Source organism: Mycteria americana, chromosome 4 (genome assembly GCF_035582795.1).
Source record: "Mycteria americana isolate JAX WOST 10 ecotype Jacksonville Zoo and Gardens chromosome 4, USCA_MyAme_1.0, whole genome shotgun sequence".
In the NCBI taxonomy this organism is placed as follows: domain Eukaryota; kingdom Metazoa; phylum Chordata; class Aves; order Ciconiiformes; family Ciconiidae; genus Mycteria; species Mycteria americana.
In genome coordinates this window covers 32,025,335-32,040,476 of record NC_134368.1, presented here as the reverse complement: position 1 = coordinate 32,040,476, position 15,142 = coordinate 32,025,335, and the positions used below count along the sequence as shown (strand labels likewise).

Genomic DNA, 15,142 nt, shown 5'->3' with positions numbered 1-15,142 from the left:
AATATGTAAACAAATACACAGCAGCAAGAAGTGTTTTGTCCTGTTACAGATAAAGTAATTATTTTGATCTCTAAATAGTATGACTATTTAAAATGATCAAAGAAGTCTAGGAAGGATGTTTGTTTAACTGTATTCTGCCCTGAACACTTACCCTCCTCTTTTCAGGGGTTCATGTGCATGCCGTTATAACATGGCAACATCCATAAGTCCTTATTAAGGTCTGATTCCTGCAGAGTTTGATTCATAAATAAATGTTCTTCCTTACTGGAAGCACCCATAATCTGAAAAAAACAAGGTCAACACACAAAGATGGCTTAAAGGAATTCACAAGAGGAAAGCAGGAGCTGTTCCATTGTGTCACTCTGTCCCACTTCTTAGAAGTATACAAAATTAATTTTGAATTAATGTCCTTGGAAGCTCAGAGAGTCTTAGATAAGCCAGCTTGTGGAGATGCTCTGTCCTGTTTTCCCCGGGCAATTCAGAAATGTTTTCCCTTGGCAGTTCAGCAAGTTTCATTTGACAGTGCTCTTTCCAGTGGAATTAACTCATCGTTCCTCAAAAGAATAAGAAGTTCACTCATTACACAGGTCTTGAGAGTGAATTGAGTTGCTAGAGAAGGAGGTCAACTCAGCAGTCAGTTTGTGGCCTATGTCTGAATGCATTTTGGTTTCTAGGCTTATATGGCTTTGGTTTGGTTTATTTTCCAAGGATAAAAGCCCCAAATGGAAACTGATCTTACAGATATCAACCAGGCCACTAGTTCTGCAGTCACCTGTGTAAGGAGGTTGATTAGACACAGCATGGTTTTAGATACTTGCTAACAGAAACATACATTGTGTGCTGAATCAGATAAAATAGTTCTTGTTTGTGTGGGTCTCTTCAGAGTCAGGACTCTGGATCTGACAATCACATAAACACAGTGAGTCTCAAAGAAGCACTGGAAAGGTTTGATACCAGCCCCACACCTTCTGCTTCCTCCAGGAGTTCAAGAAAATCTTCACATACTGCAGTATCAGATCATTCATGTAAGTACCAACTGTTGAAAATATAAGTGCCTTCCTAGTGAAGGCTTTTTCTACTTTACTTACTTTAATTAAATGCATAACTAGCAGTTAATCACAATTTTGTGAAGTGTGCAAATGAAAATGTCCTTTTTGATGGTTCAGAGATCTGCTGACCACTCAGATTTTCAGAGGTTATATAGTGGCTTCTACTTCTGAAAGTACAATAGCAGCCTATTTCAGTCCATCAGATTGGATTATTGTTGGATAGTCCAGGTGAAAAAAAGTCCAAGCCTTAAGCTTTTTTTTAATTCATGAAAAGCTTCCTGTGATTTGATTATTGCATTGCAGAATTGACATTATTATTAACATGTCTCTTTCTGTTGTAACTCTCTACATTGTCAGCAACACCAACTAAAATGACAGTGGACACTAGCACTCCTCCAAGGCAAAGCTTATCTGGTCATGAAAAGACTGCGCAAAGAAGATCATCTCTGAGTAGTCAGGTAACTCTTCAGAGAAAAATTTTGTACTTGATCAGTGTAATTCACCTTTCAAAGGTATTATTAAATCCATATAAACTTTGTTTTATTTCTTCTGAAAACACATAATTTAAACTGTAACAATTTCACTTGGAATACGTGACTATCAGAATTGTATCATCAATATGCAACTTGGTTATACTACATTTTAAGGGAATGCAATAATTAAGCATATAAGTATTTATTTTTTGGCATTAGGGTTTTCAAGATTGTGTATGAATCTCTGCTTTCACTCACACATAACTTCTTTCTATTGTTCTGCATTTTATATATATATGTATATAAGCAATTACATACATATATATAAAATTGCCAATGTAATGCCGTGTATCCCTATAGAGAATTCATGTAGATTTATGACTAAGAATATTAGTGAATACTTTCATATAGTTTCTGAAATCTCAGTAACAGGAGAAAATGTCATGCTTCATGTACTTGGTGCTCATGTTCCAGTTGAACTAATACATTCACTTCAAAAATAGAATGTTTATTAAAATATGCATTTTAAAAAAATTTTTAAGAATAAATTAAAGGTGTCAACTTCCAAACTTGTTGAAAAAGTTTTTCCCTTACTACAAATAAGACTTTTAAAACAGTTGTAATTTCTGTTTTTCCTGTTTTATACCTATTGCTTTTACATATTTTTAGCAGTGGAAAAGTTATACATATATTATGGATATAATCAGTTGCTCTTGTGTTCTTAATTTTCTAGTATTTAAGGGTTAGATATTTCAGGAAATGTTTACTTGTTTTTATCATATGTTCATATGATGATATTTTGGAACTGACACTTTACATAAAGAAGTATTTCATGTCAAGTATGAAGTTCATTCTCTTCCAGTTATGGAACAATTTTTTAAATCCTAGTCTTTAAGCTCCCAGTCTCTTGGACAACCAGTAACACAGCCAACGATGTCTCAGCCTGCAACTTTACAGCTCCAGTCTGGCATGTCCCAGGTATGGATTAAGTTGGTTTATTGTTTACTATTTTTTAAACAGTCTTGTTCTGAATATAAGGTTAATTTCTCTTTCAGAAGTTGAGTTCTTGGGTGCCAAAGTCACCTTTAACATTATTCTCTTGAAATGAGCAAATTCCCCAATTTGACACTTTGCCTTTATTTTTTCCTTCCCGTTATTTGTGTGGATATAGTTTTCAGCCTTGGCCATTAGCAACATAGATAACACAAGATAAAATATTTTGTAAAAATCCATCTACTATGCTGTTAACATTCTACACATATGCTTGTAACACAAGGCAACTTAGTCTATGAAACAGTTCTGTGAAATAAGAACAGCGGTATCAGATCCAACTGAAGATCTATGTCCTGTAGATAGGATATAAGTATCAAAAGGTTGTATTGCCTTGTAGCCCGTAGCAGATGTCTAGGGAAGAATAGAAGTGGCAAACAGAGGTTCTCTGTGGGCTCAGCCTTCAACAGTTTGTGACTGAGGGTATTCCCAAGTTGTCTGCATATGTTTTGGCTCTGGGTGAATTTTTTTGGTAAACTGGTACAACTCTAATTTTTAACCTGAGAGAGCTTTAACATCCGCAGTACCATGTAATTACTAAGGCTTTTTATAGAGTCTCGGTGATTTGGACAGCAGTCAATTTCTTTTGCGATGGATTTTTTTTTTTTGGTTCACCAATTCTAATGCATCAATTAAATGTGACATCAATTAAATGTGAGTTCTGTGACATTTTCGTACTAATGAATTTGTCCTCATATTATGGTTATTACCAGTTTAAAAAGCAGTGCTTGATTTCTTTGCTACTGTGGAGGAGTGTATTTACTGCTTTTAAATAAAATCATTATTTTTGCTCAGCTTTTCATTTATTCATTGCACTACAGCCTGTGTTTCAGTTTTCAGCTCAATTAGGAGCTATGCAGCATCTAAAGGACCAGCTAGAGCAAAGAACACGCATGATAGAGGCAAATATTCATCGGCAGCAGGAAGAGTTGCGTAAGATTCAAGAGCAGCTTCAAATTGTCCACGGTCAAGGACTCCAGGTGAGTTAGTGTAACTCTTACAGGTTTGATCTGTAAAGAATTTAGGCATCTCAAATGAGTCTTGGGCACTTAATTCCACAAGGTGATCCTCTCTACCCCCTGCCAGCTACCGTCTGGACCTAGTGTGCCTAAAATCCATAGCATCTGAAGCTACTGTTCCTGAGGTACCTGCCATTTTGCTTCTGGATGTATCTGGAAGTGCCCCAATGTATCTTTTCAATGTTGAGCAGCTCAAGCCTAGCTTATCCCTAAATGTAAAAAGATGCAGTGGTTGTTACTTCTTGCATAGTTTTGCAGTCATTAAAATATTCATCCAAAATGTGCAAGATAAGCATTTATTTCCCCTTTTAGCTCAAGGGTGTCAAATTCATCCCTTTTGTTTCTTAGACTGTCCTAACTATCAGGCTGTGGTCCTCCTACACACCCTCCTGGTGAAGTGGTTCTCGTGATGTACTGAAGTAGTTACTAAGCCACAAAGACAAGAATGCACTAGAGGATGCATTACTCAGTCTAGCAGCTGACTACCTGATTTCTGTATTTTAACCAGTATATTTTTTTTCTAATTTTGTCATTCTCTTTTCAGCAGCTATCTTTGGAATAAAAGAATGATCCTATTGGGTTTTTCTAGTTAAAAAACCCCAAACAAACAAAAAAACCCAAACTAAACCGAAAAACTAAAATAGATCTTAAGGAAAGATTATAAATATTTTCAGCGTGAACTGTGAATAAAGAGTAGAAAAAATTACTTTCCGGAAGTATTGAGTATGTTGCTTAAATTCTGTTGAACAGTAGGCGTTTCTGGCATGTGCCATTTTCAGTGTTTTATCGTGTCTAGTGTAAGCCTGCCAGCAGTAGACTGCCTTATAGATACCTCAAAAGGAGAGCTTCACAGCTCTCTTCCCATGCACTTGGTGGAGCGACCTTATTCAGGACTGTGGAAACTAGGGAAAAATATCCAAGTGCTGCACATTCTACCTTATTACCCACTCTCGTTGCAGTCTTGGGCCTAACTTTTTGTAAAGACTCATAGATTTTTGTGCTGAATTCAGTTTATTACAGTGATGTTGGAAAATTCAGTATAATCATTATGATTTCTTGATTGCCCAGGAAGATTACGTTCTTGGTGCTATGCCTGGATCTACTGACTCTGAGATTTTCTTCATTTGAATTAGTTTCACTGCTGGAGATCTTCCAAATAGAAATGTGATCTCAAATACATTTTGTCTTTAGACAGTTATAGACTACATTACAAGTTAGTCTCTAAATAGTACTTTTTCTTTAAGAACAAATATTAAACAATGTTTAGGGCTCTAGAAATCGGGATTCTGATTCTTATCAGTTACAGTAGGGTCTCTGAATACTGACCCTATATGGGAGTTGGGCCTCTTACTCTTGGTGGTTGCAATGCTGTTTCAACACCTCTAATAACTAAGATGAAACTTTATCTTCTATTGATTTAAAATAATTAAGTTTAGTTTCTCTAAAACATCTTGAGCAATTAACAGATTTTTCTTAAAAGCTAACTTGTGGATTTTTTTTTTTTAAGATGTTCTTGCAGCAATCAACTCCTGGACTCAACTTTGGTTCTGTGCAGCTTGCTTCTGGAAATTCTTCAAATGTTCAGCAGCTTACACCAATAAACATGCAAGGTCAAGTTGTTCAGACTAATCAGACTCAAAGTGGGATGAACACAGGCCATATAAGTACTCCACACATGATACAGCAGCAGCCTTTGCAGAGTACTGCAACACAGGTAAAATTCTTATTATTGATTTTGCTGGATAGAATATATACTGAAAACCATAGCTGAAACACAACAACAGCTTCCCTAACATCCCTCTCCCAAATTTTTTTTTAACAATGTCTTTTGAATCGTGTTAATTTCTTCATGTTCCAAGTTTTACAATTGAAATGCATTTCTGTTCTTGCTAATGCAATTTCAGATCTTGTTTTTATTTTGAGACTTAGGCATGTAAATAATTAATAACAAGTAGCTTTTGGAAAGACCAGTATTAAGAAAACTTGTAGCTTGCCTTTTTTTGAATGGCTATGAATTGTCTGTTGACAGAACACATAACAAGAGATTTGTACTACGTGAGCTTGAAACCCAGTGTCCAGAAGTGGTCTACAGCAAATAGCTGGAAAAGCATAGGAAGAGGACAAGCATATATTGGTGTTTCTGCAGTTGACTTTTCTAGTCTTCAGCAATTTCAGTCAGATGCCATAGGTGTATTGCATCTGTAATGTAATAGCCTTTGATGGATTTTTCTTCTATGAGTTTATCCAGTTTCTTTTGATTCCATGTAAACTTTTGAAATCCACGGTATCTCATAGTGAGTTCTCCAGCTTTACTTTCTGTGAAATATGATTGTTTGTTTTTTAAACCTTCCACCCAGCTCATATACTGGGAAACACATTCAGCAGCTATTCACTTTTCATCTTCTCAGTCATACGTGATTTCAAAGTCCTCTGTCACATATATCTCTATAGAAGCTTGTTCTTCAAGCTGAACACTTCTAACGGGTTTGACCGTTTTGTGTATGGAGGCTCTTTATACCTCTGATCTCTGTGGTCACCCTCCTCTGTACCTGTATCCAAATTCCATACTTTCTTTTTGAGATTTGTGAAGAGGCAGACTAGTGGTGGACAGTGTTACCATCTCAGCAGTAAGCTAGTTCCAAACTTCCAAGTAAGAAATTGATTGACGTGATGTGCACGTTTTAGTCTGTCTGGCACAGAGATGCTAAAGGAGTGGAAAATAGGATCTTGAACAAACAGTATGCAAGTAGCTGAAAAATTCAGGAAAAAAATAACCTGAAGAGGAGAAGAGGTTAATCTAATAGATTTTCAGATGCCTGAGGGTCAGTCCCACCTCCAGATCCTCAGTTGGTAGAAATACCTGTGGACTTTAAATTAAAAATTCATTTTTAATAGAAAAACATTGGCAGTTGTGAAACATGGGCAATGACAGTGAGGAGGACAGCTATAGTACCTGCCTATTTTCAAATTACTACCTCATGAAATATTTTTTCTTTTCAGCATAATCAACAAAATGTACTTAGTGGACACAATCAACAGTCTTCTCTTGCCAGTCAGTCACAGAACACAGTCTCGGCACCTTTGTATAACACTATGGTGATTTCTCAGCCAACAACAGGAAATGTGGTCCAAGTTCCTTCTAGCTTACCACAGAACAATAACCAGAATGCTGCTGCAGTAACCACTTTTACACAGGACAGACAAATCAGGTAAATCTTCAAGACCAATATTCAGATGACTTGCTATAGTGATATGCTTACATAGCTACATGATCTACAAAAGGAACTAAAGTAGCATTAAAAAATCAAGTGATTTATTATTTTAACTGTATATGGATAGAACTGTTAAAATAAGCTTTGCCCAAAGTAACATGTTGGCAGGCTTATCAAAACCCATGTTGTTGTAGCAAAGTATGAACCTGACAAATCTGCATTTCTCAAGTGCACGTTGTGCTTGATTTTTTTTTTTCCCTAAAGGGATTCCCAATGTCTTTTTCCATTAACAGATTTTCTCAAGGTCAGCAACTTGTAACAAAACTTGTCACGGCCCCAGTAGCATGTGGAGCGGTAATGGTACCAAGTACTATGTTTATGGGACAGGTGGTGACAGCTTATCCCACTTTTGCTGCCCAACAGCAGCAGCCACAGACTTTGTCAATAACGCAACAACAACAGCAGCAGCAGCAAAGTCAGCAAGACCAGCAGCAGCAGCTCACCACAGTTCAGCAACCAGCTCAGCCGCAGCTGACCCAGCACCCCCAACAGTTCCTACAGGTAATACAGCATTCTCTACAAATTCTTTGCTTTCACGTATTAATGCAAGCAGGTATGAGAGATGATCTCAAACAGAACTGGTTGGTCTGGAAAGCAGCATGCAGCCCAAAGCAAGATATGGCCCCGTAACATGAGGCATGAACATCTGTCTAGGCTACAGGGGAGGCTGAGCAGCAAGTAACCTTGTAAGCAGAGAAGAGCCTTCAAGAGAAGAGCCTTGGTTTAGTGGAGAAAGAAGAGAGATTGGATCAAAAGAGAAGGAAGGCAACACCCAAGGAGTTTAGAGACAGACAGGAAATGCCTACAAAAAGAAAAGAAAAGAACCAGAAGGTAGAAAGAATTGGTGGGGAAATCTGTTGCCATTTGTTGATTCCAATTAATCGCTGGCACATAGCTCACCCAGCAGGTGATGTTGGTGAGGGAGATGTAGTGGCAGCTAGAACACTAGAGAGGAAGTGCCTCCAAGAAGGCGTGGGTTAAAAAATCTTAATTTGGCCTCTGATGTTGCCTTCTCCGAAGAAAGATAAAGTCCATATAACTATCATGATGTAGTTTATGCACATTTTTAACATTCTTTAACTACTCTGGGAATGTAAATTTTTTTTTTTTACTCCTTAAGTGTATATATAATCAAAAATCCTTATTTTGCAAGTATTTCTTCTTTCTTACTATGTGTGGTCTCCCATTTGCACTAAATGAGGGATCCTGTGCATAAGTGGAATATATACAAATGCAGTGAGTAATTGGAGGCTTAACGTACATTTATGTGCACAAGGAATGGATATGGTTCTGATAAGGGCTGAGTAAAATTTTTTTTCACTAGGTCATTGACAGAAAATATTGACTTGTTGAAAAAATCTTTCATGGAAACATACCAATTTCAGTCATGCATCAGGCAAAGGCTTTTCAGCTGCAAGCTGACTCTCAAAAAGAGAGCTGAAGAATACCTAGTGATTTGAATTTCAGCACTCATTTATGTAGTGGGAGACTCTTGAACTGAATCAAACCAGAGCACAGATTTGAATGTGTTCTCTGACAACTCAGATAAATACTGTAACAACAGTGCTGTTTAGCAGGTTGGTAGTGTCTGTAGCTCTGTTTCTAAATTAAAAAGTTTGTACAATTTTGGCTTAATTCTGGTGAAAAACAGAAGATTTGTGAAAGATGAAGATCTCTAAAGGTCTGTTCCTGTCTTAGAATTTCTTTCTAGGCAAAAGTTTAGTATTTTTAATACAAACTGTTAAAGTGCTAGAATTTGAAGTGAAGCAAATGCTCTTTAAAATGGAGAAAAGGAACAGTGCTTTTCCTGCCCCTGCTCACTGGGGCTTCTTACAGTCTGATTCTGTGGGTGCAGCAGGCGATGTAGTTTACTTTCTGCTGCTGAACATGTTTCTGGATTGAGACGTCCAAGTGCATTTGTACCCATCCTTCATTGCTTTTCTTCAGTAACCATCATCTTTTGATTCTAAGAAAATGAATATTAAAATGGAGTACTGTTTCCAATAGTAATTAATCCCCTTGAAAGGGGATGTTTGGGTCTGCAAATGCGGCAGTTTCTTTGACTGTTCATTTTGGCTGTGGGGGGTACATGTGATCTGTGCCAAGTCATGCACTGTTTTTTCATTTGACTGCAATGACAGCCACCTGCACTTGTTCAAATAGATTCCTTAAGCCCTGTTATGCTCCTGTGGTTTGAAATGGAGACAAATTGCCATGTGTTCCTACCCATTGTCACAGGAAATTGCGAAGACCAGTTACAGCTGCTTTGCTAATTAGTCAGATGTTCTAATTAACTTTATTAGTATGAACTAATCTTTGCATTGTTTGCTGAGCTTAAATGACCAATCAGAAGTTTATTTTCAGTGAACCCTTTTGTGGAAAGTTAAAAAGCAGCTAGGCCTGTGTTTCTCAGTGCAGCAGGAAAAAATAATCTTTTCCTATTTGCATATTTTAGACATCCAGGTTACTTCATGGAAATCAGTCAGCTCAGCTTATCCTCTCTGCTGCTTTCCCACTACAACAAAGCACTTTTACTCAGTCCCACCACCAGCAGCATCAGTCTCAGCAGCAGCAGCAGCAACTTTCGCGACACAGAACTGACAAGATGACTGATCCTTCCAAAGTTCAGCCACAATAGTGTGGGGTTCTGCCTCTTTTTGAAGCAAACTACCAGGAGGGGGCTCTCCACAAACAGTTGCACTGAGGCTACTGAGGTAGCGGTATGAAGGCTTTCTAACACCACAGTGTTGAGATCTACTTCTAACGTCTGGAATCTGTTAAGAAAAGCCACAAGATGATGATGGGAACGTGGCCAACTTTGATAGTTGCCCCAGTTTCTGTGTTCTAAGGGATTTGCTGCCATGTGTTAATTTGTCCAGGTGAAATCTCAAAATGTGACTGAAGTGAGCGGGATGCCGAAAATATTGGTATTTTTATCAATCCTGTACATTTTTGAAGTATTAAAATGGACATGGAGCAATTGTTTAAATTAGCAGGAAAAAATGCCAGGAATATAGTCCAAAAAACATCTAATTTTTTTCAGATGATTATGGGACAGTAAATATTTTGAAAATGTTGTGTGAAATCCAGTTCTCTGTTGTACAGATGCTGTAAAATATTGTGTATATGTCTGCATAAAAGGAGAAAGAGCAAAATATTTTATATGATGCATGAAAATGTAATCTGTTATTTGTAGGTTTGAATATGTTTCCCTAAATTCTCATGCCATACTCAGACTAATGTTTTCCTCTGTTCTACCCTTTTGTTTACAACATGATGCATCATTATTTTCACCCTTAATGTGGGCACAAGTCTCCTGTTTGTGCTTTGTCTGTGATGTCAGGGTTTGTTTGGTGAGGTATAGTGTGTTGGTTAGTTGACTTCTCGAGGTTAAATTATTGATGAAGCTGTTTGAACTGGTGATCATGCATCAGGGTTCAGGACATTCAGATTCATGAATATCATCCATAATTTCATAATTAATTCATCGTTTTGTTTGAAAAATAGGAATTTGCACTGCTTTCTTGCGGATGGTTTGGAATTTTATTCCCCAAAGCTATCTTTTGATATAGTTCATAGTTGGAAATATTTATGTAAAAGGTTTAAAAAAAATGACAGTAATTTTCAAGAATGTTTCAGTTATAGGAGTAATTTGCACAAAAATATATTTACATTTAATAACCTTTTGGGCACTTTTTAACCACTTTCTCTGTGGTGAGAATTGTAACTTGTTAAAATATGTTGGAATCTTTTTATTCTCCTTCAAAAATTAGTCAGAACTAATTCAGGGTCATTTTAACAACAACAACAAAACCCATAGTGCCTTGATTTTAATTCAGGTGATAATGTTGAACATCTTGAATTACAACGTCTTGAATCTGTAACCATTTTCGATTTTGAAGTCTTAGTACATTGTCAACCAAACTCGTGTATCTACTTCATAGCTATTTCTGTATTGTGTTGATTTTAATAATGGTCTGAGAACATGAGCATTTTTGAGTGGTACTCCCCCTCAAACACTAGCCAGAAACAGAGGAGTCTCTAAAATCTCAGCCCTGGAAGGTAATACTCTTAAAAGAGCAAAAAATCTAAAAGTATAGATTACTCCTTTTGCAGGAGGAGGAATAGTAAGCTGATTTTTTGTTTGTTTTTGTTTTTTAACCATTTTCATACCGTTTAAAAGTGCGTGTTGGGGGAGATCATGATTGCATTTAACACTACCAGGCTATTGATTTAAGAGATATCACTGAACTAAGACTTCAGAAGGCAACTTCACATAAAGAAAATAAAAAGTTCCAACAGATATGATGTGCTATTTTAAGTAAATGTTCAGTAGGTTTTTATGGTACTAGTTTGTGGAAACCAGAACTTCAGAGGAGAATGAATAAATGCTGATAGATCTGATAATTAAAAACAAAAACAGTAAAAGCAGTTAAAATTAGTACTAGGGAGAGAAAGCTGGATTAATCTTGAATACTGAGGAGGAGTTGAATGAATGTAACCAAATGGTGATGGACTATTTTGTACTATGAAACAGTTTGATTGTATTACTGGATGAACCAAACCCGCAGGAAGGTAATACCAGTTTAGCCAAGCATTTGATACAGTTGGTTGCGTTTTGAGGCTAGCCTTTGCCTCTGCACGTGTCCCACCATTAGATCGTTGTTATTCCCCAGTTATAAAGCAAGAGTTTGGCACCAAAAAGCGCAGTAGTGAACAAGGAAGGAGAGCGTGAGAAACAGTACCAAAGAGAATCAGATTGCTTACTGCTCCAAGAAGCCTCTTGCAACCTGGAGCAAGGAACAGATGCCAATACCAAACATAGCAAGGAACAATTCCCCTTCTTTAAAGGGATTTCTGGCATTCTCTGGGCTGGAATAATTGTCAGAAACCTGTTGCTGTGAAGTTCTATGTAAAGAAATCCTGCCTTGCTCTACTATCCCTACCACGCCGTTCCACCTGTTTCTAAATTAAGCTGCATTGACTAGAGGTCTGTGCTATCAGTACTTTTGCTTAATGGAAAATAGATTAGATAAAAATTTTTTTAACCAATTACAATAATAATATAGCACTAAAAAAGAAAACTGGGAGAGCTTTAATAGTGCTGTTAGAACTATTGAATAGTGGTAAAATAGGTTTATTAAGCTATTATACTGAGAATTACGGAAAATAGAGATACCAGCCAGACAGTTAATGATGCAGCTTTTTATATAAAGCTTCGTTTAAACTTCGCTTCCCATTTCCCCCTTCCCAAATACTCTGGTGTGCTGCTATAGGTCTGTCAGTAAAAAGGCTAAACTAGGTGAGAGAGAAATTAGATGATGACAATAGCGTGACTGCTGAAAGAGAACTATAGAAATGTACGCTTTGATCAAGAAGCTTTTTGTAACCTCAGAGAGAGGTCATTCAATTACAGAACTACCAGCTAGTAGAGAAAGTATAGAAGATGGGGAAATTCAAAGAAACTGGAAAAATACAGCATGCATTTGAAAAATTCCTGCCATGAATCAGGCAAACTTTTTACAAAAGCGAGTATGTAGAACTTTGTCCAGATTCTGTGCAAGGATGCAGATGCTTTGTTTCACAGCTAATGACTAAAAAGTGTAGTTTTAAAGGGTCTGCAGCTTCCCCTGTTGCTGAATCAATTGCTGAACTGTCCTTGATTTTTAGGGGGAAGAGGACCAGGCTATTGCCTCTTTCTTAATCAGCCTTTTGCTTCTGCCTGACTCACGTACTACAGCCGTAGGCTTATTTGCAACATCCTAATAAATAGCACGATAATGAATGCTGTGATGCTGCAGGTTCTGGAGCGTAAATGTTACAGAATGACTCTGACAGAAGGGAAGGTGTCTGCTAAGGAGAGCATTGTATTTATGAAGAAAGGGGCTGGTGATACATAATGGAGTGAAAAAGACAGCATAGTTGCATGGAGTTTAGGAGACAGACATTGTTTGCCTGTGATGGGTGAGGATTTGAAGAAAAGCTTCTAGGATAACTTCAGAGAAAAAGAATATAGCTATTTTTATATTATATTTAATATATATTATATTTGTATATAAATACAAAAGGATTCTAGTAGGAGCTCTCCATATGCCTTCCATTTCATCTAGAAGGTTTACCTTCTGCACTATGGTTCCCGTGTGTCACCACCTTCTGTGGGCATCTTGCCTACTGCCAAACACCAAAATTAGTAACCCAGTATCCTTACAAGAGATAGGTTTCATTTCAGCTTTATGTAAACATGAATAAAATAAAGCTATATCAGGCTGTTTTTCACAGAAAAAGAAATTCTGTTAAGACTCAAATAGCACTTTCTCTTTTTTTTTTTTTTTTTTTTTAGTAATAACAAGCACTTTACTGAAAAGACTATTTGAAAAACAGTTTATTTCTTTAGTCAGTGAAACTGTTAAAGAGGGGGGGCATCGAGGAATAACATGCGTAAAACTGTCAAGAGAGACATTTCTGGAAAATGTTTCTTTAATATGGTGATCCTTTGAGGCTCAAAGTGCAAGATTAAAAAGGCTTCTAAAACTAGTTGGCTTTGTGTTTTATATGGCCAGGGGATGGGATTAGTGATGATAGCTTCCTTGGAAGGAGACTTTTTAAGTTGCACGGTTGCCTGTGAGAGAGAGAATAATCTGGAGGCTCATTTGCCTACTCAGTAATTCTAAGTGTCCCTTAGGATTATAATTTGTGTGAAAATGTTCTGAAGGTTTAAAGATGTGGCCTTTTCCAAGTTGTTGAAGCTGATTCAAGAACCATTTATATTTTCAGAGATTTAACCCAGGTATTGTTATGAGTGTTTTAAATGTCGTGGCATCAGGAGATGTCAAACATGTCAGATTCATAAGTTTCTCTATTTGAAATCATTATTAAAATCAGATGTACAGTCAGAGGGCTGGAAAATGGTTATTTTGATTAAAAGGGAAAAGAGACTAGTTTTAATAATTAACCTTTTATTTTTTTACTTATCCCTGGTGGAAGAAGTTGAAGAGAACTAAGTGAATTCGGATTTAAAAAGACATATTTAAACAAATCATAGTAGATGAGAGAACTGTGAGAGAACATTTGAAATTGTCTTGGTTGTCCATGAGAGTGGATAGTTGCTTTTTCACTATCATGATTTTTAACACTACATTCCTTGTCTTTTTTTTTTTTAAACAGGTGATTTTAAACTCTGCTATGCTTCATGCTATGTCATCTGCATGAATTTTGCCAGCATGATATGCTATATTCAAAGAAATTGTACCTAAATAAAAAGGAGGGGGAAAAAAACAACACAAAACAAAACACTGTGTCTGAACAAAATACTGTATGGCCTAATCTAGAGACCCCAGCTGAGACTGAGAGATGCTGCATTACTAGACAATCAATGGGTAATTATTTATGAAGCACTTCTGGGAATGGTCTTAAAGATGTTACTGCTTTGAAAGCAGTTGGCAAGTTGTCTTTTTTTAACAAGAAAGGTAAAAATTATTTATTTTCAAATATATCAGACTGAATTTTGAGTTTTTAAGCAGTGTTGATTTCACAGTGTCTTGGGTTTCAGTTTTGTTTTGTATTTTTTTAACTGGCATTAGATTTGTATACGTAAAAGAAAACAAACAGAAAAACCCTAGTGCCGCTCATACTGACGTCAGGAAATGTAGATACAGTTCCCTGGTGTTCATGTGACCATTACTAACTGTCAATTTTTTAACTGAATAAATGTAACTCATTTAAAATTTTGCTTTTTGTAGCTTCTAAGGTTCTAGAAGTTTTTTTTCCTGAGTTGCTTGATGTCAATTTTATCCAAGTTTCACAGTGAAGCACTCTCTTACCCTTCCCACAACTGTAACAAAGGCACTCTCTCTCCCCCACCCACAGAACCGACTTGCGAGACATTACTTGATGTCGATCTTATCTTCTCCCCCTACCCAGACAAATGACTTGTGAGATTTCAGTAAAAATGCATACTGTATTTTTTTTCCTTGTCTTCTCTCTGTATCTCTTTATAAATTGATGCCCCACTCTAAAGGCTAGAGACCTTTGATTTGTGTATTTACATTACTGCCTTGGAATTTACTCACGCAGCACTTGTTTGAATGCGCACAACTTAAAGCTACTTTTGTATCTTCACGTGTACAGTCCCTGCTCTCTCCAAATGATGGGGCAGCACTGCAGGGTGTATGCATGTGCACGGGAGGCTTCATCGAGCATAGCCCTTCCCTCACATTCTGGCATGGGCAAAACACCCTCCTTTAATTCTTTCAACTCCCCTCCCTGGGTATTTCCACTGC

At 37.0% G+C, this 15,142-nt stretch overlaps 1 protein-coding gene across 4 annotated transcripts in view; it reads left to right on the top strand.

Annotated features, from left to right (window-relative positions):
• CLOCK (clock circadian regulator) overlaps positions 1–14,920 on the top strand; it is a 46,359-nt gene extending 31,439 nt beyond the window's left edge. For 2 of the 4 annotated variants that reach the window (XM_075500082.1, XM_075500083.1), the window contains 8 exons: positions 884–1,025; positions 1,407–1,507; positions 2,411–2,500; positions 3,394–3,552; positions 5,099–5,305; positions 6,592–6,800; positions 7,097–7,364; positions 9,319–14,920. In XM_075500082.1, the coding sequence (XP_075356197.1) occupies positions 884–1,025; positions 1,407–1,507; positions 2,411–2,500; positions 3,394–3,552; positions 5,099–5,305; positions 6,592–6,800; positions 7,097–7,364; positions 9,319–9,501 (1,359 nt within the window). In that variant the 3' untranslated portion in view covers positions 9,502–14,920. The remainder of the gene's footprint in view (positions 1–883; positions 1,026–1,406; positions 1,508–2,410; positions 2,501–3,393; positions 3,553–5,098; positions 5,306–6,591; positions 6,801–7,096; positions 7,365–9,318) is intronic. The other 2 variants (XR_012775501.1, XM_075500084.1) reach the window with 2 other exon arrangements.
• Positions 14,921–15,142: the final 222 nt, after the last annotated feature.